At 40.9% G+C, this 25430-nt stretch overlaps 1 protein-coding gene across 1 annotated transcript; it reads left to right on the forward strand.

Moving 5' to 3' along the window:
* The first annotated feature begins 797 nt into the window (after positions 1–797).
* On the forward strand, positions 798–17775 carry ccdc85al (coiled-coil domain containing 85A, like). The gene is made up of 4 exons (XM_072463275.1): positions 798–1427; positions 2399–3485; positions 15468–15525; positions 16583–17775. Exons 1-4 carry the CDS (start codon positions 1176–1178, stop codon positions 16599–16601), a joined length of 1416 nt encoding a protein of 471 aa, XP_072319376.1. The 5' UTR covers positions 798–1175; the 3' UTR covers positions 16602–17775.
* The last annotated feature ends 7655 nt before the right edge of the window (positions 17776–25430 follow it).

Genomic DNA, 25430 nt, shown 5'->3' on the forward strand with positions numbered 1-25430 from the left:
ACAACTCTTTGTTTAAGATAATATAAGATAATCTAAGATAAATTGTCCAACAATGGAAATTTTAGTGCAACACAGATCAGGCACAGAAACACAGATTAGGAACAGAAGTGGAATAATAAAACATATAACTTCAAGTTATATTCATAAAAATAATAGAAACATCACACACTCTTTTTCATTAAGTGGCTGTTATATGAACAGAATTTTGTAGCTAAGGCTCTGTTCACGTTGCCAATGATTGGACGTTATTTAGAAAAACAGGCAGCATTTTAATAACATAGAGCTAGTTTGTGAATTGATCGGTGAAGTGAACCTATTTATTCCATTCAGCAGCTTAACAGGTATAATAAGTGTTTATCTCGGTAGAGTAGCCGTCCGCTCTTCATGTGGGAGACCGGGTTCAACACTCACTATAGCATGTTAGTTTTTAATTTTATTTTTTCCCTTTTGCGTGCAAATGTTATCCACTCAATATTGATGAACACCCCAAGTCTGCTTGCCCATCCATAAAAGTCACTGCACGCTACTGGCTCTGTGTTGTAGCCCCAGCTTGTGCTGTAGAGGATGGTTAGAGTCAAAGAGCAGGTACTGATACGTTTGTGATGGTTTCCAATGAACATTTTGGCGTAGAATTAAGCTATCAGTGACGTTTTGCTCATGTATAGGCCTACAGGCTGATGACATGTTCACACATTTTCACTTGGCCGCTAGGCGGCGCCTGGATCCTTGTGTATGTGGCGTGTCCACGAGACAGGTCCATGGATGGAGCCAACGAGAGGGAGCCCTCACGCAGCCTCCTCTCTCACACTGAACAAAGCCCATCTGTTGGCAGGTGTGCACTGTGCACATACTCTCCTCTACATCCTGCATTGGATTTGGGCTTTTCAAAGCGTACAATAACCTCTCTTTTATTTTTGCCTCTTTTCTAAAGCCTCTGATCGGAGGATGTTGCAGCGATAGACAAGAGCTTCCTCTTCTATTGTCACACTCAGCCGGCATCCTCAGCTGTTGCTCCGGAGTGTAATAAGTCGGAAGCAGTAGAAAGGGCCAAACTATGCAATCGGGTACCAGACGGTAGCCGGGTCCACGTTAAATCCGACTCCGGGGCGAATGCGAGCAGAGGTTGCTCGCGAGCAGAGGAGTATTTTCGCTTTATTGGAGCCGGAGCCGTGCCCATGGAGAAGGCGACTCCACCGCCTCAGCCACAGCCCCAGGTCCAGCTGTCGATAGCGAAGACTGAAAGTCCAGCGGAGGACATCTCAGCTCTCACCGACGATGACCTGCAGAAGTGGGGCAAAGACGAGCTGGTGCGACGGCTCCGACGCTCCGAGGCCGACAAGATGAGCGTGATCCTGGACCACGGCAATCTTATCCGAGAGGTCAACCGCAGCCTACAGCTTCACTTGAACGAGATCAGGGGGCTGAAGGTGAGGGGGCATGTTGAGAGGATGAGATCATAGCTTCCATGCGCACCTGGGCGCACAGGATGTTCACACCATCCATACCCAGAACATTAAGTTTGCACTGCTGATTTGCTGCTTAACTTTTCCATAGCCGCTACAACAATCGTGCAGTCTCTACATCACACCATTTGTTTGAAAGAAATACTGGGAGAGCCCATATAAAAGGAGTGCCCTCCTCTCCACCTTTAAAAATCTGCTGTCCAGATTTCTCTTTGTCTCTATTCTTAGACTAGATGCCGCAGCTTACGTTCCTAAGTTTCTGCATATTCTAAGCAACAACATGGCACTTCGTAGTTTGTAGAAAAGATGTTTGGTGTCAGAGATGTGACATTGTTTGCAGTTTATATAAATAACAGCCTGTCCACACATCCAAGCTGCTCATTACAGTGAAAAGCTGCAGGGTTAAGAGCAGCATAAATCTGGAGTACAGGGTTGGTTCATCATTAGTTTACTCTTCTGCAACTGATACTATAATTAGTATTATTACTAACAGGCTAACAACTGCTGTATAGTTAAATTATATTTAATGACAATTTTACAAATATCCGAATAATAATGACTTACACTTGTAGTGTACTTTATACGCTTCTCAAATTGCCACACTCTAGTCATTATTAATTCATCCCACATCTGGCAATGGTAAACTTAATTTGTAGCACAAGCTGCCCTGTGGTAGACAGAAGAGATGCTGCCAATCTGCGCCAAAGGCCCCTCTACTAATCTTTCACAAACACAGAGGTTACTACTCAGTCCTAATCTAGTCCTATTTAACTACTACTACTACCACTACCACTACCACTACCACGACTACGACTACTACTACTACTACTTCTACTACTATTACCATTTATTGTAATTCTAGTTTTAATACATTACAAGTAACTTAAACTTTGCATTGGTCCATTCCTACTCTATCTCCATTTCCCCCCCTGCAGGACATTAACCAGAAGCTGCAAGAAGATAACCGTGAGCTGCGGGACTTGTGCTGTTTCCTTGACGATGACCGTCAGAAAGGCAAGCGTGTGTCCCGAGAGTGGCAGCGTTTAGGTCGTCACAGCGCCAGCATCATGCGCAAAGAAGTCTCACTGTATCTCCAGAAACTGAAGGAGCTGGAGCAGCGCCAGGAGGAAGTCATCCGGGAGAACATGGAGCTAAAGGAGCTGTGTTTGATGCTGGATGAAGAGAAAGGCTTGGCGTCTGTTGGAGGAGGCGGGACAGGAAGTGGAGGTGGCGTGGGGGGCTGTCGTAACTCCATAGACAGCCAGAACAGTTTATTGCTGGTGCCTGGACAAGGACTTCTCATGAGGGATGTGGGAGATGGTAGCAGTACGTCCAGTGCAGGTAGCGCCGAGAGTTCAGACCATCCACATCACAAGCAAACGCATCTGACTGTGGGCATGGCCAATTTGGGTAGCTCTGTAGACAAAGGAAGCCCAGAGATAGTGCACAAGCCCCGGTGCAGCAGCATCAGTGCAATAGGTGGAATAACGGGTTTAGATAGGGACATGTCCAGTCCGGAGCACCCTGCTGGACGCCACCGCAGCACCAGCTTAGAGTACCCCTACACTCTACCACAGCTGTGCCGGCCTCGCTGCGGATCCATCTCTGTGCCTGACCACAGTCGAGTCATGAGGGGACTAAGCCCGGAGAAATATGGCAGGAATATTGGTGGGCGGAGTCCGGAGCAGCACCCAAAGCACCACAGTTCTGACCTGGTCCTGGGGCAGAGGCAGCACTACCTAGGGCAGGGGGGCAGCGGGGAGCTCTTCCAAAGGCACCACAGAAGTAGCATCAGCAGTACGGGATGTGGCAGTCCAGAGCATCGTCAGGGGCATTTAGGGTTGTCCGAGCATCATGAGAAAAGTTTTCTGGTCCAAGGAGGGAGCCCTGAGACACACCGGCACCAGTACAGCATGAGCCCGGACCACGCCAAGTTTGGGAGTCCAGGCAGAGAGGGGCAGAGGAGGGCCAACACAGATGACCTGTCCCCACACCATCGGACCATTTACAACGGCATGAACGGTAGGTTCTGGTGCATGTTTCTCACCAACTAGATTAATTCATTCAAAGCTCACAAAGAATATAGATAGATTTAAATGTGAACAGAGATTTAGTTCTTGTTTTGTCCTGTAAAGCTTAATACTCTCTTGTGTGGGAGTTTGTGAACCACTGATACCTTGCCAGGAATAATGAAAAACACAACTTCTGAATATCTAGGGATGGCTTAAATTATCTTGAAATCCCTGGAAATGTGAAGCCGGAGCTGTGAAGTTTCCACTATCCCCAGCCACATTGTAGTAGTCTCGGTTCTTCACTGCATCATGGCCGCCTCTGTGAAGTCCGTGGAGCTCTATTATGTAGGAGTGGCGGAGGAATTTCAAAGTAGTGACTTGGCTGCTCTTTAAATACCCCACAGTGGCTGATAATGATTTCTCAGGTCCGGGGGAGAAGTGCTGAGTGGCATAATGCTGGCAGAAGATAAAGGACAAACTATTCAAGGTGAAATATTAGCTGTACTGCTGCCGTTCTAAAATTACAGGAAATAAAGAGGCCATATATATAGATAATGTAAATGGATAGGTTTTTGTAAAAGGTAAATGCAACTTGTGCCTGTGTAGTGCAAATCGTTATGGTTATTCTATTGATTTGGCGCCACTCTGCAAGCCTGGTCATTTAAGATTCTCATAGGAATAAAACATTGATATTATTATTTTATCTCACAATACCTCCTCTTGGATCTAATCAGGGACTTGGATTAACACTTTTGTATTTATTTTAGGCCAATACAAGAACAAGGGGGAAAAAAAACATTTTGCACTGTAATGACTTTATGAACGACCTCACCTAGCCATTTTTCCCGGCAGACAACTTTTGATTTTGATCTGCTTATTTAGCTCGTGACCACAGAGCACTTTTGAAGTTCCATAGGGGTTTTAGTCTTGATGCAACCTGAAACCCTGCAGTAGGATGTCTGTGGACGGGCCACACAGTATTACTGCCTCGGAACTCCTCAGCAGACTGTTGTGAGTGCACAGCAGTGACTCTCAAATGAGTTGTTAAAATGAATCTAAGGAGTTGTTTTTGCATTATGGTTCAGGCAGTGTGAAGAGTGATTAGATCCACTGATGAATGTATTGATCTAACAACGTAGTTAGATTAGTTACCCAACAACCTTACCAGAAACACGGCCGAAAGGGTTTGGACTGAAGTAAAAAATACCTATAATGCCTAATCCAATTAAATGAAAGCACAATAATAAAAAAATAATAAACAACAGCATATCAGCAGCAAATGTTAGCAGTTCTCGCCTTAATTTGTTTGAATATATGTCGTTTCAAAGGGTCTAAGGGACTCTCTCTCCGTCCAAATAACTTCTGTATGCATACATATGTCATGTCATTACATTTATGGCACTAGCTTGACTAAGATTAAGTGAAAGATGTCACAATACTGCATAAATTGAGTATGGGGCTATAATCTAGGAGTCAAAAATATATACCCAGACACTAATTGATACTAAAACAAGTTGTCTTGATCTTGATCATAATCAGAACTTGTACGATGTAAATTGTCTTAATATGTATGCCATTTTTTAGTAACTTTTACCTCAATCAAGACATTTACAAGTACATTACTGATGCATTGTTAAAACATTGTCTGAATATTGTTATCAATATCATGTTTGCATTAAAAGTGCAGATGAACTAAAGAGAGCAGTTATGTGTCATGCTCTTACTCATCCTGACAGCCTTGCCCTTTTTTGGGATGGAGAGCGATTTTAATTCCTATGACAGTGTAGGGCACTGCACTTGCTTGGATTATCCTCTAAGCCTTTGCTGAGTATTATTATGTACAAACAGTGTTTGGATGATGCACTGCCACGTCTTACTCAGGGTCACTATGGGAGCTTTCTATTTGGACATATTAAAGAGTTGCGTTTGTAACAGAGGCAGGCAATTTGAATTAAACCAAAATCTTAAATAAATACTGACAACAATGTCACCTTTGGCCCTTTAATACAGTATTCTGTCACCTCTTTCAAAGCTTAACACACAACCCATATTTTGTTATGAAACTGGATTGTATATGTAACTCTAAGCAGCATAAACACTAACCTGCCAATTCAGTAGAGACCCAGATCAAACATCTATCTTTTCTGTGACGATAGCTTCTCATTTTGTGGACCATAGTAATCCAATGCAGCCTCCTGACCCAGACTGACAGAGGTCTGACTGTTCACTTTAAGCCTATGAGATCTGCGCACCACAGTGGGGTTATTTCAAAAGGAGAAAAGACTTAATCATGTTTTCCGGTTTAGTTATCGCGGGTTCTGCATATTAGCCTAAGCTGTGGTGATAATCAGAGAAGGGAAGAAACACCATGAAGTATCTTTGCTCTTGTGCTGCAACTATGCCACACACAAATGTTGGTTTGGTAACAAGACTGTAGATGAACCAAGTCGTTGCATTACACGGGTCAGACAACAATGCAAGCTCCTATTATGTCTATTATCTTGTCATGTGTTGATGTCAGGAAAATATATGGAAGCAAGTGGACATTTCACCCTCAAATCAGTGTGAAACTGCAGCTTTATGTTCTTGTCCAGAATTGCCCTCCAGATTGTATAATTATTATTATTTGTTGCATGTGCTTGCCATTATTGCTCATATGTTATGTTTCATGCCATCAATGTGGTGTATTTGACCACAATTAAACACTATTTTCTTTCCATCACATTTATAATTGTACCATTGATCTACGCCAACCCCTCTGCATTTTTATGACCAAGTAACTGCCGGTGCAACAGGAAATCGTCTCTAAAACTCTGGCCCCAAGATAATATAATATAGTGCCTCTCAACAGCTTAAAACTTTGACAAACGCTCTCTCTGCCCTCGCCTCTCCTTCTTTTTCTAATTGGCTGCCAGTGTGAACCGCAGCTGTCCGGCAGGGAGAGACAAGTCTGATTACAGAGGCCACTGAGGATGTGCAGAGCAGTGCCAGGCTGAGCTGTGGTAGAAAGGGCTAGAGGAAGTGTTTGAGTGGATTACTGCCTGTTTGCTCCCTCCTCTCAGTACATCTCCTTTTGGCTTCATCCGCATCAGAAGTACCAGGCGAGTGGACCCAAAGCCCCTTCCCCACAAATGGTGACGTCAAACGGGAGAATGGTGCCGCATCTTGTCAAAATGTGATTGGTATTTAAGAGGCTAACGGGGCTAATTTCTCCAGAAGGCCTGTTTAAACGAGGGAAATTGCAAGAATATTTAAACTTCCATCCCTCTCAGTAACAGTGATAACATTTAAAGTGGAGTTTTGTTCAGCACGGTAAACATGTGAGCTCATTATGCTTGCATTTCAAATTGAGTTAAAATGATAAAGAATAAATCATTGCAACATTGCTGGATTTATGCATGTGCTCTTCCTGTTAAACTCCTGGGATCTTTCAAGAGGAGGCCATGTGAGATGCGTGAGTCTAAGCAGCAATCATTAATGTAAAATGCTTCTTCTAAATGCCTTCGTGGCATTTATAATTACACTTGAGACTTATTATCCATAACAGAGGAGCCTATGGGCACTCAGCAGCACTAACCCAGGACGGTCTGATTTGGCACGTTGTTTATCTGCCCTGCTGCACGCTGCCACGTCTGTCTCTTGAGCTTTGAATACATTTCTGTCATTTCAGACAAATTCTACATATCCTTTTATTTTGTCTTTGTTGAGTTTGTACACCAGAACACACATCTCAAACAACTATTTACTTATCAACAAAGAAAAGAATATGTAAAATGTCACTTATTGTTTTAATGTGTGGTGGGAATTTGTTGAATTTGTTGGGGAAATTAGATTGCAGTCATTGAAATGGAAAGTAAGGTAAACTTGGTTTCACAGTGGAGAAATTCACAGAATGCTGAAAACACAAACATTTTTGTTACTAGATTTTGCTCTTAATTATAGGAAAAGCTTCAGTTGTAGTCATCTGGATGTTTTGACTCTCATCCAGATGTGACTGAGAAGTGTCATTCTCAGTCTGTGGATCAAGTCTGAGAACTTGGATACTATTCCTACCCTACTAACCCTACACTACCCTCAGTCTTCCAGCAGTTTACAGCAGCATTTTGAAGCATCAGCTCTGGCCATTCAGACACTTTTCAGGTATTCAGTGATGAGGGAGTTGCATCCAGTTAACAATAGGATTTCTATGCTCATTACAGGTCTGTTAGGATAAACAATGAATATTAGATTAAGGTGAAAATCACAGTGTAAACAAAAACAGGACAGGCTGTTATTAGCTCTTTCTACAATGGATCACTCCTGGACGAATGAGGTATTACACCGATTTTGCTTTTAACACAATTAAGAGTAAAATCTGGAAATGCCAACATTGAATACACTATAGGCAAACATATAAGATCTTGCCTTTCTTTGTCCTTGATGTGCGGGTTTCTAACTTTCCGTTAGTTGCTTACCGCCAATTTATTTTTAATGCAGTCAGACATATAATTGCATTATGTTGTTGGCTAAATCTTTCAGTATTGACAATAGTTGTTTTGAAGGGACTCAGAGTGTAAAACAACAACAACTTGAGGCAAGCAAACATATGAATCATGAATGAGCAAGGAGACAATGTAGCCAAGACACAAAGATTTTGACAAAATGACAAAAACTATGACATCTGTCTTTTCAGATGTAATTTAATCATGAGAAGTGGTGATGGAGGATATGATTGTCAAAGCTGCAGGTCAAACCCTCAGATAACTGACAAAGGCCCCACAGTAGCAGGCGACTCAGCGGAGCGTTTGGACCCACTGAGCGGAAAGGGAACGAGCTAAGGCCAGGTAATTAAGTGGAAGTGCAGCGGTGCCGTGTTCAAGAGCAGGACTACAGGGCCGCAGGGAGCCTCTGCTGTCCCAAAGCCACTAACCACAGTCAGTTATGTTGGATTTACTTCATGTATGTCAGAGCTGGAAGTCAGCGATCAGGTGAGGAGTTGAACAGGGAGAATGCAAAGACATTTCTATAGCCTACAGTATGCTCTTGTGACTTTGAATGAGCCGTATGTACTGAACTTTGAATACATTTGCTGTACATTTTCAATGTCACGCTCTTAAATGTTTTATATCTTTTAACTCTGGTTATTACTCTGAAGAAATGGCCTTGGACAAATGTAATATAGACTGTATTCAGCCTTCATAAAGTGTTTTCCTTTTCTTTTTAATCTAATATATATAATATATGACCGCAAGTTATAGATATATATGTATATTGAATTGACAACATCAAATACACATTCATATTAATAAGTGTTCCTACATAGATAGTGTATAATGGTTAGGATTTTTGAAATATAGTATAGTTGTAATTTTTTCACCGCATATTGAACCATCACAATTTTGAGTTTAATTCTATATATATATATATTTTTTTTTTTTAATTAAGAAAAAAAAGCAAATCAACGGTGATTTTAAATGATCGGACCTCAATTAGATTAAAACCTAGATTGAAATATAATCGATTGTCCTGCCGAATGCAGAATAATGCATTATTGGTGGAGTGAATTATATACTGTACATTCACTCTTACGCTCAAAATCTGTTGTGGCAACACTGCAATGCAAAAGAAAAAGAAGATGTTAATCTATTATTTGTGGCATACATATTACATATTACATACATATTTGCAACTAATCCAAAACCATCCAACACCAATACAAAAACGAAACACATGAAGACTTGAATAACAGGCAGGATACAATTCAGCAAGAAACCGCATTCAGCAATCTTATACAGAATGTGCTTTCTCACCAGCAAAATGAATTCCACCTTAAGCTTGAGTTTCCGTGTGTGTATTGCTGCATTGTGTGATCGTGTGCTTTGTGATTCTGGGCTGTTTGAATCACTAGTCCAGCAGCGGCTCCCCTGATGCTTTTACATATCCACAGTCTAACAGTCTCCACTACAGCAGATAACATTTCAGGCGTATAGCATGTCAGAATGGCTGCAGCTGCCATCATCATTATTCACCTCCTTCTCATCCCCCCCAGATATATTTATCCATTTCCTCAAGCGTTTGTGTACATCCTGTCTCTCCATTGTGCATTATGTCCGTCTGATGCCGTGCTTTTGCTCAACACACTGACTGCACTGGTGTTGCTGTTACTTTATTTTATAGTTCTTATTTGGGCAAGAGACAAGAGGTTGTGAAAGATATGCATTCATATAAAATTATAATTGGCCAAAACCCTTATTATCAGTGTAAAGATCTTCAGTCCTTAAACGGAAATTGTACCATGTAATCCACTTATTGGTAATCTCAAATATTGTGAGAGATTGATATCAATTCTTGAATATGTCAACAATTAAAATAAATTGTGACAGGTCAATGTATGTCTACATTATATCTATATAATTTCAGATGTACTACTATAATCCTTTCTATTTTCTATTTTCCTATTGCTTTTCTTCCACCCATGAAGTCTTATTTTCACCTTCTTGATGTGAGAGGGGGAGTGACAGAGTATTTTAAGAGCAGATCTGTGTAAATTCATTCTGCGCTTGACTTGAGTCTAACCCTGGAGCTTATACATAGTACAGTTGTTAGCTTGGGGCTGTGCATGCTTATTGTGGTGTAGAATTTAATATTAACAGTTTTTATATGACAAGTGTTGGATATATTCAAGGCTGTGTAAATAAATCTGAGTCATAGCCTAAAGAAGGTGTGAAGGAAATGGAAGAAGTGGTTGATCCACCCACTGTTAGTTCTACAAAATGTCAAGTTAAATTCACACAAATGTAACTCGACACACACTTACTCCGGATTGCTGGTTGCTGTTGCTGTATCCATCAATGCACTTATCACCAGTGACTTGCGGTGAGGTTCAGGGCTAGTGAGGCACTGACTCTTTCAGAGACCAATTTACAAATGTGAATGAACCCAAAAGAGCACCTTAAACATGATTTAAATGACAACAGAGTTATGCTATATATGCTTAAATAACTACTAATAATACTCAAAACAAGGATACTATGACTAACTTGTGCATCTATCTTATATAATCATGGTTAAGAAGTACTTCAATCCATTTAGTGACTGCCCCCTCCGTCAATATATCAAAGGAAAGTTACTCTGAAATAAAAGCTTGTTTACTTGGCAGGGTCTGCAGCTTATCCCCACCTGCTCCATTATTGATGAGGGCTGAGGAGTGATGGTGATGACAAGTTAAAATGGGACAACAGCAGTTTATCTGGCAAATGCCTCCTTAAATATTTAATCCACCTCAGAGAGTGAGTGCACCGCTGTAAAATGACAACACTGGAGGCCTGTGTGAAGTGGGGCAGAAAAATGAATGGATTTAACAATGGGATGATTTATGTTGTGACAGCACTCATGTCAGTAAGTCTCCACGGTACAACTTTAACCCGCTATTGTCAGCCATCACAACCACAGAGGCGATCATCATTTCATTTTAATCGCATTAGTCTGTTGGTATTTATACTTTTCTTTATTTCCAGACTCAATACAGTGTTAACTAGGGCGGGGCAATATGTTGACAGAAATCGAATTGTGATCGGATCCTTGTGACAATCTTGTTATTTTGGTGAAATTGTCATATCTGAAACACACAATTTACTTCACCCATTCCACCAATTGGTCAGTCTCAGTAAGGCTCTGAGTGAGTGACAGGTGGCTTTAACCAATCACAGTTTATTACAATATAATTACCTCTTCAAAACAGACAGATCCTCAATTTGTATGAATCACAATGAAATAGAAATAGTGATCTGGCTCCAAGAAGATTGGGATTATCATTGTTTTCCACATCGCCCATGCCTGTAAACTCAAAAATACTTGTGTTGGCCCATGTTTGCAAATGTACCAATTAAACGCTTAGCTAGATGTGTTGATTTGAATTAGAAGTGCATGTGTCAATCAGCTATCCGACACAGCCACTAAGAATACACAGGGAGAATTATGACTAAAATTAAGTTATGACAGAAGTGGTGTGAATTACCATATTGTCATATTATACTCTCTACACAACTTAATCTGCTGGTTTACTCTAATGTGAGTTTATGTCCACGGGTCACAAACTGCCATAGAGAAAAACATGATTATTTTAGTTTAAGAAAGTGCTTGTTTGTGTCTTCTTGTGTGTCTGGAAGCATAAATTCATTATAAAGCGTACAAATAAAGGACACCTCATCTGTGTCACGGCTCATGTGTGACTGACAGTGTCTCAGATTGGGTGAAATCCACTTGGGAAAAAGCGGTTTGTTTCTTTACTTACACATTTGTTTAAAACACTTTAGTCATTGGTTTGTTAGTTATCTATGATTGGTTGAACCTAAATGTTTGATCTTCGGAAGCCCAGATCTTAGTTTTCACAACAGTATTTCAACCTGTACAAAGAAAATGTTTATAAGATAAATATTGAGCCCCGAAAAATATTGTTCCACCTATTTATTATTGAAGGATTAGCCGATACAGTAATTATTGTGACAGGTCTACTCCTGCTTTTCCTACTTCTACTTAAACTCAGGATCCATTGGGGGCAACGCACCAACAATACCCCCAACTTCATTCATTTAAAGGTTAAAGGTCGGCTTGGCCGAGAAGGAGGATCTAAGGACAGGGGACTCTGGAACATCGTCCCTCGTCCCCACAGACATTGTTTAATTTGTTTTATACTGTCGCCCTCAGAGGCAACTGTTGTGGTGGTTTTGGGCGTTACAAAAAAATTGAATTAAAGGTGCATTATGTGATTTGTCTTGTGGGAAAGTCCACCACCTGATTGATTCCATGGAGATGTTGTGGTCTGTCTTGCATTTATTCAATTACACATGTATGTATTGCTTTAAAGCACCTTTAAAACATGCATTGAACTGTGAGTAGCGTCGCAAGTATATGTATGGACAAAACTCAAACTTCCTCAAACTTGTATTTTAAAGGTAATCTTATTAACATGTAAACTGCATAGATGCTGTATTCTAAAAGTGCATGAGCCTGCACCTCGGACTGTTCGGAATGGCTTGTCTTGCTTCATTCTGTTACTATTCTTACTGCTTGTTTGCTCTGGCTTTACAGAAGGTCACTTTTCTGCTATGCATCTCAACAGGCTTCACTCTGCCAAACAGGCCTGAATTATTGATGTGGCAGATTTTTAGGAGATCTGAGGGAACGGTCATGTGAAATTACCTTGCATTGATCGTGTAAGTTGAGAGAAGTGTGTGGGGAGAGGGAGGGCGGTGGACCAAAGTGGCTGAGGATGGAGTGATGCTTGACGCGTTTACGAGCCTGATTCAGACATCAATAATGTTTTGATGTGTTTCTGGGGATGACAGTATTTGTCAAAAAGTATCTGCCATTTCTAGACCAAAGTCCAAAACATTATATAAAGTTATATGCTGTTTTTTTTCTTCTTCATCAGACTGTAAACATTCAGAAGCTTATTGACCTTATTATATATTGTATATAAATTATATATTTCCACAGAGAAAGTGTACTTATTAAAGGCAAAGGCTATTCCCTGTACAAAATGGTTATTTATTATGGGACCAGACTCTCCCAAACTAATCAAGATCTCTTTATGAGTAAATTTAACGCCTGTGCAAGTGCACTGGTGCAACAAAGGGAAATTCCTCACCTCTTGGGCGAAAGTAATCACATTATATCTGTATCTGGACTTGACCCAATGCCACAGTAAATCCAATTTAGCTTTTAATACTTCAGCCATAAGTAAATCAACACATTGTTTGGAGGATTTCTCTCTAAATAAATTGTCCTTGAACTATGTAGGATTAAAGTATCAGCAGATATTGAACTGCTTGGTTTACAAGGTATTTTCTAGGTTTAGGCGGTGTGATGTTAGCAGCATGGACATAGCACAGCAGTTTGTAATCTTGTGACTGCTGTGTGACTACTAACCTTGAGACTGAAAATCCATTTAAGCTAATTGCTTGTGCTTGAGCAGTCAAGGTTTGTCCCAAGACCCTGAACTGTGAAGGTCTGACATGTTGAACAAGAAGCTGTACTGTATCTGCTGTTTCACAGACAACTCTAGCACATAGCAATGTATCACTACTAATTACTATTATCTATTTGATAGCGAAGGGATATTTTGTAATAATATAATCATATTTTAATTCAATGACAAATTGTCTGATTCTTATTATACTGATACTATTGGTATAGTAGTGCATTCACTCCTGAACTTAAATGTCTTTCAGTAATGAACTTTATGCTCCATCAGCACTTCATAATGCTTAGCTAACCTGAACCTTGTTTGACTAAGCTTTGGCCCGGACCAGATCTGCTGATGAGCTGAGGAGCAGAGGGGCACAACCCCTCTTACAACAACATGGCCTTCACATGGGACTGTTTTCAAGAATGATCTTGAACACATCTGGATCTGATCTACTTGTAGACTGTATATTTGATGCTATACAGCCAGAAATCCAGTGTAAAGCCACAGTTGGTGTTGGATGTCACTTTAGCACACTCAGCCAAGGATTGATTTGTGGCATTTAGATGAAATCGTGCTACTGAACTACAATATCATTTCCCCGTGAAGTTGACCTTATTATAATGTCATAAGGACGGGACCTGTCAATGTTAGGACTTTTCTAACATAATTATTTTATTGTAAATCTGCCATAACTCATACACAGCTGGACATTATAATCAGTTGACTGGTTGTATAATAGACACTATTTAGATGAAGCATAAACCAGAAATCAGTTTGTCTTTGACTGAATGAAAATAGCCTGTGCCCACTGCATCTTTAGACCAGTTTCATATCTCTTTGTGAACTGTTCACACCCTTCCCCCAAACACATATAAACAATAGGAGAGAAGAGACATGAGTGAAGAAGGCTACTGAAATCTTTAGCTCAAGTCTGCGGTCACAAGAGCCACATAAATGTTTAATGTGAGGAGAGAAATGTGCTGAAAACATGATTATGGGGAGAGAAGGGCCAGAGAGACAAAGGTGGAGATTTAGAGAGCGCGGATAAAAGAACAGTTTTGGAGGGCAAATAAAGGTAGTAAGTGAATTTAGGGCTTTAGGCAAAGGCTGCTGTGCTTTGTGTAGCGGTTGAAATGCAAGACCAAACACTTCCTCCTCTTCAGAATAACACCATTTTGTTTTGACAGCAACGTTTTTCTGATAGCAGAAGATAAAACAGAGCCTGGCCTCTGCTCTCTGTCATGGAGATAAAGTCAGCGCTGCCCACAGGGATATTCAGCACACTTGAAGACAGAAAGAATTCACTGTGGAAATGATGGGGTTAAGATGCACCAGTCAAGACAAATAAATATTTACCGTCTCCCGTGGAAGGATGCTGTGATACATATCGCGTTTGTGCTGATAGAAAGTGGCAGAGTGGTTAGTCGTCATGATTTTTGTTGTACTTTGTATGCAGTGCGGGGCTAATGTGAATGAATAACAGAATGGAAAGTGTTAGATATAATTAAATATGTCTTTAATTTTCATTGTCTAGTCCTGGGTGTACCTCACCTTCTTATCGCAGTGAACCACTTGGCATAGGCTTTCGGTGAAAAGAATGTGTGCAACTCCTTTGTTTATTAAAGTAGATCTCATTAGGGACTGTGTATGTATGTGCATGAGTGTCACCTGAATAACACTTTCGTAATTGATTTCTATACAAAAAAGAACCCTGCATAAAGACATAATGAATTGCAGTATTTTAATGGCAAGCTTTGGTTGTAGAATAAGGAGCATTTTTTTCTGAATAATCATATATTACAAGTATGTTTATTATCCTCATAAAGTCTCTGCTTGCGCCATCCCTTTGTATTCCCTGTTGGTTTAAACAATGTTTTCTACTCAATGTTTTATTACATCATGTTTTATTTATGAGTCAATTTAACTTGTTCTGTTTTTTTAAACGGACAAATGTCATCAGTGTATCATTAGAGTAATGAATCTGGGCTGGGCCGACCATTTCAAATGCATTTCTCTTATCTCTCACTCTCTTCTTCCTTTCAGCTTTGATATCGGCCGGATGCTGCACCAACAACTGTAGAAACGTCAAGCTATGGGACAGGTGAGAAAACCGCCTCTCTTTTTATAGTATATTTGAAGCTTGTTTTTGCCGTCACTGCAGCTGGAAACACATGCTTTAATGTTCAAATAAGCTGGCCTCATGATCCTGTGTCATCGCAGCATTGGATGAGTAATATGTTTGCAGGCGTGCTGTGGTCCGCAGTGTAATCACAGGGGCTTACAGGGTGGGACACTCTGTTAGAGGTGACCCCTGTTGTCCCCATCCCGTGAGCTCCTCCACACATCTTCAATCAGGCCCCAGCGGGAGCCTGAGATGGTCCTGTTAATATTTAATGAATGCAAGACAAGACACAGCTCGCCCCTGAGAAACAGTCCTCTGACCAGCGCCGTCACACCAGGCCATGTGAGACATGTTTTAGCCCATACTCCAGAACAACACACATGTACCCTACTCTACTATGTTAGCTCTGTTATAATAGGTCAGGAGAGGCAGTGGTGTTAAAGAAGAACTATTATACATTATAACCTAGACAGATTACCATAACAAGCATATGATTATTACTTACTTGTTTTTATTTTTGACAACCCGAACAGCACCTGACTAAACCCAGCATTATCAACTTTGTTTATCTGTGTTGCAGGTTTTGTTTTGTCACTGTCTGGTTTTGTTGCCTGTTTTGTTATAAATTTGAAATGTAAAAATATAGATTTATTGATCTAAATGGCCTCAAATTCAATCCAATGGTGTCAATGAGCTATTACCTGAGATGTCCCAGCTCTTGCTCTTGTTTTGTTAGCTCACTTCAGGCATTAACTAATCGACCAGTCCAACTATCACCATCAGTGATTGTAGCGCATCTAAAATGAGTGTGATCCCTAAAATGTACAGCTGAGCAATTCATCTTCACCACTGCAATGATCACTGCTCCTGAGGATGCTCCAGTGACCTTTGAAGGATTAGTCAAATGCAGAGGACAGATTTCCCTATGGGGACAATAAAGTGTATCCTAACCCTTAACCTTTACATCACTTTGTTTTCTAATGACCTGCTACCATTTGTGTTCCAATTACATCCGTGCCCTTTCTTGTCTCTGCAGCTTCGATGCCTCTTCTTGACCACAACTCGACGCCTGCTGTCCTGGATTTCTGGTCTCAACTGCTGCAAGTCTCAATATAAGTGGCTCAGGATAGTCATTGTAAGGATTATCCCACGTTTGCATCCGTTTCAGTTTGACATATGAAGATTTTGGATCCAAACTTGTCAGTTCCTGAAAGGATTGGCATCGTCCCTGCCAACTGTGAGACCTCGAGGAATGCACAAAGACAGTGGGAGTTTGCAGTTTACTGTTTACAAAAGTAGACCATCAAACAAGAAGCACATTCAAAGCTATCTTCATATCTTTATTTTCCATATTCTTCCCTAGCAGCCATTGTCCTCCAGTAATTTCAAGGGTGCTTGTTTCAATTGTCACCTGAGTGTGTATTGAGCTATATTGTAATATTTTGTCGGTCTTTGGGTGATTAGAGTGTGTTCTTCATATTTCCAACACAAATCAGGCATTACATCATGTCCACCTGCCTCAAAATGCAGCCTCGTTCTCCCTTCTGTCAGTGAATAGTTTTGATGGACCTCAGGAACCAGCTCACCACTATTTTGTCATTGATGAAATTGATTTTGACCTCTGCAAACAACGGCCACGACACAAGAAGCTCAATTATTTTGGAAATGCAGTGACCCTGTAGTTGTCATTGTTGTATCTTGGCCTGGTTCAACACATCCCGTCTGCGAGCACTGGCTGTCTGATATATCCCACAGTTGTCATTACAAGGAGATCACTTATGGACTTTTCTTGTAAATGGTCATGATGTAATGCCTGGTCAGAGTATTTCATCATTCAAATCGAACTTTTACAAGCAAGATTACAATTGTGTATTTGTCAAAAGCTGTTCTATCCTGTGTCTTAAACCAAAATGGTGGACTTTAGCTGTTCACAGATAATCTACTATTAATGTAGTACTACAAGATGCAATGTTCAGGTGTCATGTTCTTTTTTTGTAATTTTGGCTCCCTCTAAGCGCCTATATACTAAAGCTGGGGAGACACTTATCGGTTTCTCCATATTGTTTTTTACAAGGTCTAAGTAGACTATTGGATTAGTTTTATATCTATATCTCTACATAAATATTATATGACTATTATTTTTGACTTACTGGTATTAAATCTATTATATGAAGATGCATATGGAATATATATATATCAAATAATAAACAACCTTCTTTATGTAAAACAGCTTTATGGCTCTGTTTTTATTTTTGCCCCAGAGCAAAATGCATGATGATGAGGTCAGAGGGTGATATGAGTGAGAGGTCAAAGTTCAGCGTAAGTACAGCTCGTAATGAGGTGGAAGGGGTAAAGTTCATCTTCAGCTGTAAAAATCTGCTAAATATGCTAATAACATTCAAGCCATGGACTATTTACTGATACACATAATTCATACGGCTTCATACTAGATTATTTTATGATGTGTTTGTTTGAGAAGGGCAAGCTACAGTTAAATTAACTGCCAAAATATGAGTTTATGACATACATTATTTAAGAGCCACCTAGTTGAATGTTTATTAAATGATACAATAGGCTAGATTAGAACAAAAATGTAGATGCTGGTATGAATTTGGTCAAATAATATTGTTACGTCCAGCTCACATGCACCATTGAGTCCACTTCTGTGTCCAAATAATTTCCTTTATGAATTAATAGAGTTTGTCAAAGTCTAAATCAAAGACAGTACAAATGTTATCATGTAATCAATATTAGCATCTTTTGCTCTGAAGATACAACATTTAAATCAGTACACATTCTTATATCCATATACAATTCTTCATAAATCTTCAGACCGCTCTAATTTGATGTGATGCTCTATAATGGCTTTATCCATTTGTGATCTTTATTGACTTTTCTCATAAAGAGTATTCATTATTGATGTCCTGCATGTATCCAGCCTCCCTCATGTCTGTGCTTTATCCGGAAGAGAGTACTACATTGTGCAGACTCATGTTGGTTAGACAGACACAGCTGAGCTCAGACACACCCCTGCATTCCCAGGAACACAAGCCCCATGTGTTTTATCGATCCGGACTGTATACAGTGTATCTTTGCACTCCGGCAGCACTGTTGTGGTTTCACTTGTTCATTGTGCATGTGGGTCAGAACAGCTCCTCTCATCTGCTCTGCTGCATTGCACCATGGGCCATCCTGAGGTCGCCGTCATCCTCTGCCACCGGGGCATCTTTCCAAGGTCGTGGCAGGTCAATCCTCCCCATCTGCATAGCCAGGCCACAGCAAGAGCTAAATCTATCAACACCAGCACCAGATCTGTCCACAATCAGATTCAGAGCAGTGAGATGTCAGGAAGAAGTGTCAAGAATATTTATAGTCCTAAGCTTGGATATGAAGAGCTTTTCATATTAAACAACTGTCAACTTGAAATCACAATACATGGTAAATATGGTATGGTATTTATTGTATAATAATACAAAAGTTTGTTTATTATTATTATCAATATTATTATCCAACTTTTACATAAGCAATTCACTGTCCTTTTTCATTCTTGAGAAATTGTTTGAATTGTTTTGCTTCCATCTTTCCATCTTTTTACAGTAAGAGTTATATTTTATTTGAATCACAAGTGTAGACAAGTGTCCAGACGGATAAATAGATGGATAGATAACAATTACATAAACATATGAATAAATACATTTACGTAGACAAATGGTAACACTCTGAGACCAAACGGCAGTGACTATCCTTTTGGCAAGCGGGGGACAGAGAACTGTTTGACAGGGGCTTGGCTCTGCTCCTCTGACAGGATGTTTGAGGTTTAATTTCACTCTCACTCCAGGGCGCTTGTTCTGTCCCAATATAAGGAAAACAAAGGTCCCCTGAGGTGTAGAATGATACGGGTGCTCTTTTGTTTTTTATTTTTAATAAATTTGCAAAGAATACAAAAAAAAAACTCCACTTTGAATGAATTTTGGAATAAGGCTGCATAACAAAATGGGGCAGAAGGGAATACTTTCCGGATGCACTTCTATTAAAATATATGTTCCTCGGGTGAACTCTGCAAGTTGGAATAACAGCCTTTAGTTTTTTTGCTCCGAACAAGCGGAGCAGGCTCCAGAACACGCTCAGACTGGAGCCACTACTCCCAGTACAGACATTTAAGATTTTTCAATGGAAGACCATTTTAGATTAAATTTCTGTTTTGTTTACGAGTGTAAATGTGTTTGTATATTGTTGTAAATGAGAGCTTGCTGTATCAATAAAGGTTGGTGTATTAAATAATAAAAGCAGGAGGTTTTGTGTCCATGACTACTTTGATAATGACCACTGATGTTCTTTTTGTTAACAGTGTCCAAAGTCAAACCCCAACATGGTGGAAAGGAGGATGTTTAAAAATGCATATTTACTAATAACAACTCAAACATCTGTAATATTGGTAATCTCTCTGAAGTAAACATAAGAGTAAGTAACACTCTTCTTATTCCATGTAGGTCATTGTTAGAGGCTCAGAAATAACACCCCATAGTTAGAGCCTTGTCTGCTAACGAGCCTCTCTGTTACAATAGGACTTAATTACATCGTCTAATGACTTCATACACCCCGTCTCCACACACACAGACAGATAACACATCTCTCATTACCACTCCCGGCAAATCCGTGGCTGCATGAAGGACTTATTAAGGAAACGGCGGAGACTTTTATGGTTAGAAACAACAGGCACTTTCAGACTGCAGAGCGGCTGCCGTTAGATGTGTGTTTTACAAGAGGCGAGTGGAGGCTTTATTTGATTGTCTGGCTATAAGGACACACGGCCAATTATAGAGAGGAAGAAGGCCACACTGTCTATAACCGCTCTCTCAGTTCAATTACCATACAGAATCACGTGGATGACATTTCAGTTCAGTAAGAGTTTCAAATAGAGATCATTACTTTATATATTGAATTGTATGGAGGAAATGATCGAGTGCATTGGTTTTGTTGTGAATTAAATACAATCCTTATTCCGCAAAGATTCCTATTTATTTTATTTACAGTTTTATTAACATTGTTTATCCCATTCTTGTATTGTGTTAATGCTAATTAATGTGCCATCTTAGTAACACATCCCTGGACATTTTGATGGACAGGTGCAATGGATGATGTACTTCTATTTACAGCAGCAATCTGCGTGCAATTAGCGATGTGATTTACTGAGCCAGTGGGTGACAAGGTACTAATCACTAGTGCTAGCCTGTGAGCTAGCATTGTAGTTTTTTTCTTTGATCGACAAAATATGAAATATGAAAATGGCATTTTCATATTTATCATAACTATACAGACCCTCCATCTTTTGACCTCTATAGGCTGGAAAAAGAGAGAAAAAGTCTAATTTGTGCAATTATTGTTTACCAAGTTATGAATTCCAATGAAGAATTCCAATGCTAACTACTATGCTTTAATTTTGTTTAACACACAAGTAGTTTGGGAACAGTAAATCCCATTCAATTTGATTATCCTGGGGCCATCACCATAGTAACCACGGTAGTCCTGACTAAGCCTAGCACAAAGACCCGTGAACATTGTTCCTGAGGCGGGGCCCCAGCAAAATTGAGCGTTGTATTCAAATACAAATTTCCCTACGGGGACAATAAAATATACATTAACCACTGGTTTGAGGGGACGAGCTTCATGGAAAACAAAGAAATGACTCATATCTCAGATATTCACAGCCAGTGAACAGGCTTTTCGGATTCACAAGGGAACTATTTCAGTTTGTGGCAAAGTCCTCCTTATTTTTTATTCAAGTTTATGGTCAGGGGTGTGTTCCTGTGTGTGTGCGGTCAGGAGTTGTACTTGTATGTGTGCGTGTTTGGGGTCTGTAGCGGGGAAAGTGTCTAACCCTGTGACAGAGGCGCAGGAACAAACAGCTCACTCTCTCAAACAGGAACACAGAGCTCGATCCCATGTTACGCAGCAGCCCCTGAACACACAACTGTCAACTCCTGTCTACACACCCAATTCAGCGTTATTAGCGTAATTGTCCATTTATTCTACTTACCTTGCACAGCCACTGAAAATATATCTCCAATAAAAATGATGAACGATACAAATAAATGAGTGTGACTTGACAAGAGGACAAATAAACCATGAAAAGTGACATGAAATGAATTAAACAAACATATAAAACAAGATATTAACATCAATATCATTTCATTGTTTACAGACCCAGCATAATCACTTAAGTATAGAAGACGCTGAGTTTGTTTGTGTCGAATATTTATCAGACGCAAGAGGAGTCAGCAGTCTGAGCTCAGTCTCAGCTGGATCTGCACAACACTGTGGATTGAACTGCTTCAGACCCCACACTGACACTCACCGCACCTGGTCCAATGATTTGTTATCCGTAGATCTGAAAATGAGAATGACAATATTTTGCTTATTACATATTTAGCTAAAGTAAGAAAGAAACAGCTCAGCCTATTTGGGTGTTCAATATTTCCAAAGACAAACAATTCAATCTACTGTGTTTTGATCATCTACAGACAGCATGCTAAGTGGATTCCAATATTTGCACAAACCCAATAATCAACAGTTAATAGGTCATGATTTTGGCATTAATTCAAAGTATTTAAAGATTTGCTTCTCATTACCATTTCCCCCCCAGTTCATTCTTGCATAGAGCGTTATTCTTCGTCGGCTGAATCCTAAAACCTCTGTGTCACTGCAGCCTCTTTTCTCAGAACAATGGGACACAGGGATGTGCTGTGGCTGCCCTGCACACCCCCACAGGACCAAGGCGAGGAAATAAAAGGCCCTCTCACATTGTTTCACTATATTAGTTTTGCTACAGGCCTTGAAATAATGGATGATATGACTCCTCTGGGATATTTTTGATGACTTTGTTGCCTCCTGTTTTTTTCCTCCCTGACTCTCCAAGTCACCTTTTTCATATGCTTTTATTGTCACCTCAAAATAGCTGCCTGCTTCATTCAGCAAGACATTTGGTTGAAAATTGCTTGGACATGTGCACCACTCGCAACATTAGCGCCACACAAACAGTGATGCCGTGTGCTGTGACACGTTGCCAGTGACATGACCATATCTGGGTGTTTGATGCTCATTTTGGTTTGCATGGCGGGTTGGCTTCCAGAACCCAATGCTAAAATGGGTTCAGTGCGCAACGACGCCGAGCTAGCTGAGTGGCAGTACTTCCTGTCCGATCCTATTGCTATCTGTTTTTTTGCAGCGTTGCATTCAAATTGAAAAATACTTAATGGTGATAGCGAGCTGCACGTGGAAGTCAATGACAACACGCTAAAGACTTTACGCCCAGATGCTTCTGTGCAAGTGCAAAAACACATAAGTGGACAAACAACAGCGAACATGCTATACATCAATTTTATCTGATAAATAAAGTCAATATGTATATTTCAAGTTAAATATGAGCATTCGTAAAAACTTAACATTTAACAGCTAAACCTGCGTAAACCGATTGGAGCAGAAAAACCTTGAGGTCACTGACTTTAGTGTAAGTAGTAGTAGTGGCAGATTTTAGACTTGTGGCTTTATCACGAATAAACGGTATGATTTGGTGTAATCCCTCATTTCAAATCAAATCAAATCAAATCAATTTATTTTTGTAAGGCCCAAAATCACAACAACAGTCGCCTCTGAGGGCCACAGGGAGAAATGAATCAACAATGTCTGTGGTGGCGAGGGACGATGTCCCAGGGTCCTCTGTCCTTAGACTCTCCTTCTCGGCCAGGAAAAACTACAAAAAAAACCTCTTTGGGAAAAAAGCGTAGAAACCTGGAGGAGTTCCAGTGAAGGAGAGATCCGACTCTCACAGACGGACAGACGGACACAAGGAGACTGGAGCTGGACCCACTCTTCAGGCAGAAGAGGGACCGACTGAGTCGAGCTGGACCCACTCTTCAGGCAGATGAGGGACCGTCTGAGGCGAACTGGACCCACTCTTCAGGCAGATGAGGGACCGTCGGAGGCGAGCTGGACCCACTCTTCAGGCAGAAGAGGGACCGTCTGAGTCGAGCTGGACCCACTCTTCAGGCAGAAGAGGGACCGACTGAGTCGAACTGGACCCACTCTTCAGGCAGATGAGGGACCGTCTGAGTCGAGCTGGACCCACTCTTCAGGCAGAAGAGGGACCGTCGGAGGCGAGCTGGACCCACTCTTCAGGCAGATGAGGGACCGACTGAGGCGAACTGGACCCACTCTTCAGGCAGATGAGGGACCGTCGGAGGCGAGCTGGACCCACTCTTCAGGCAGAAGAGGGACCGTCTGAGGCGAGCTGGACCCACTCTTCAGGCAGATGAGGGACCGTCTGAGTCGAGCTGGACCCACTCTTCAGGCAGATGAGGGACCGTCGGAGGCGAGCTGGACCCACTCTTCAGGCAGATGAGGGACCGTCGGAGGCGAGCTGGGCCCACTCTTCAGGCAGATGAGGGACCGTCGGAGTCGAGCTGGACCCACTCTTCAGGCAGATGAGGGACCGTCGGGGGCGAGCTGGACCCACTCTTCAGGCAGATGAGGGACCGTCCACACAGGGCAGGGACCACTTCACCAGGGGAGGGGCATCTGGGTCCACAGGTCCTCAGGAGTGAGAGAAAGAAAAGAAGGCGGTGAACAATTTGCAAGTGGAATCAAAAAATAAATATTGTTTGATAGCATAAGTAGTCAGAAGAAGAAGAGGATAGTGCTCAAGCTGTCATACTTCCCCCAGCACAGTTACTCCTAGGGCAGCGTAGCTAAAGCTGTGGGTTTATGTTTCTGTTCCTAACTAGTCTGACCATAAGCGATTTCGAAGAGGAACGTTTTAAGCCTGGACTTAAATGAAGAGACTGTGTCAGCATATTTAACATGGGTCGGGAGCTGATTCCATAACACAGGAGCTTGGTAGTTAAACGCTCTACCTCCTACTGTACTTTTAGAGACTCTTGGGACCACCAGAAGGCCGGCATTCTGAGAGCGAAGAGCTCTGTTTGGATGATATGGTACTATAGCATCTTTGAGGTAGGATGGGGCCATGTCATTTATGGCTTTGTAGGTCAAGAGTAGAATTTTGAATTTGATTCTAAACTCGACGGGGAGCCAGTGAAGAGACTTCAGCACTGGCGTAATGTGCTCTCTTCTTTTTGTTCCTGTTAGTAATCTTGCTGCTGCATTTTGAACCAGTTGAAAGCTTTTTATGGAGCTTTTAGGACACACTGCAAGCAGGGAGTTACAGTAGTCTAATCTAGTCGTTACAAATGCATGGATAAGTTTTTCGGCATCACTTTTAGGCAGGATTCTTCTGATTTTGGCTATGTTGCGCAAATGGAAATAGGCTGTTTTACAAGCTTGATTTATATGAGCTTTAAATGAGAGCTCCTGGTCAAATAAGACTCCAAGGTTTCTTACAGTAGAACTGTTCATTTGTCTATGAGTGTTTCCTCAAAACACATTACAGGGCTGATAGGATAACAAACGGCTGTTAGGGTAACAAAGAAGATTAGTCTAAGGGAAAACAATCAGATTAACAAAACAAGGTGGGCAGGGTTTACCCAGCAGAGTAGGATATATGTCTGAGTTCAGATGACTCTTGGATCAGAGTCTAAACATCTTTGGAGATTGGAATTGTGAAATAAATCCCTTGGTGCTTGTACTAAATGTTCTGATATTTACAAGGAACCTAAAGGATTGGATTTGTTGAAATAGGGAATTGAATCTTTTTCTTACAAAGCCCTCCAACACTTTAAGAATCCCCTCCCTGACTTTTCACTACAAACATAATGAAACTCACTGGTGTCTCTAGAGGTGAAGGTCAAAGTTGTGTGTTTCCCTGATTGAAAAGCAAGCTTTAAAGTTGGATTAAATAAGCAAACATGCGATCTGCCCGACTGGTCTGT

Source organism: Eucyclogobius newberryi, unplaced genomic scaffold (genome assembly GCF_026437365.1).
Source record: "Eucyclogobius newberryi isolate DKJ021-1_F unplaced genomic scaffold, fEucNew1.0.hap1 SCAF_4, whole genome shotgun sequence".
NCBI lineage: Eukaryota > Metazoa > Chordata > Actinopteri > Gobiiformes > Gobiidae > Eucyclogobius > Eucyclogobius newberryi.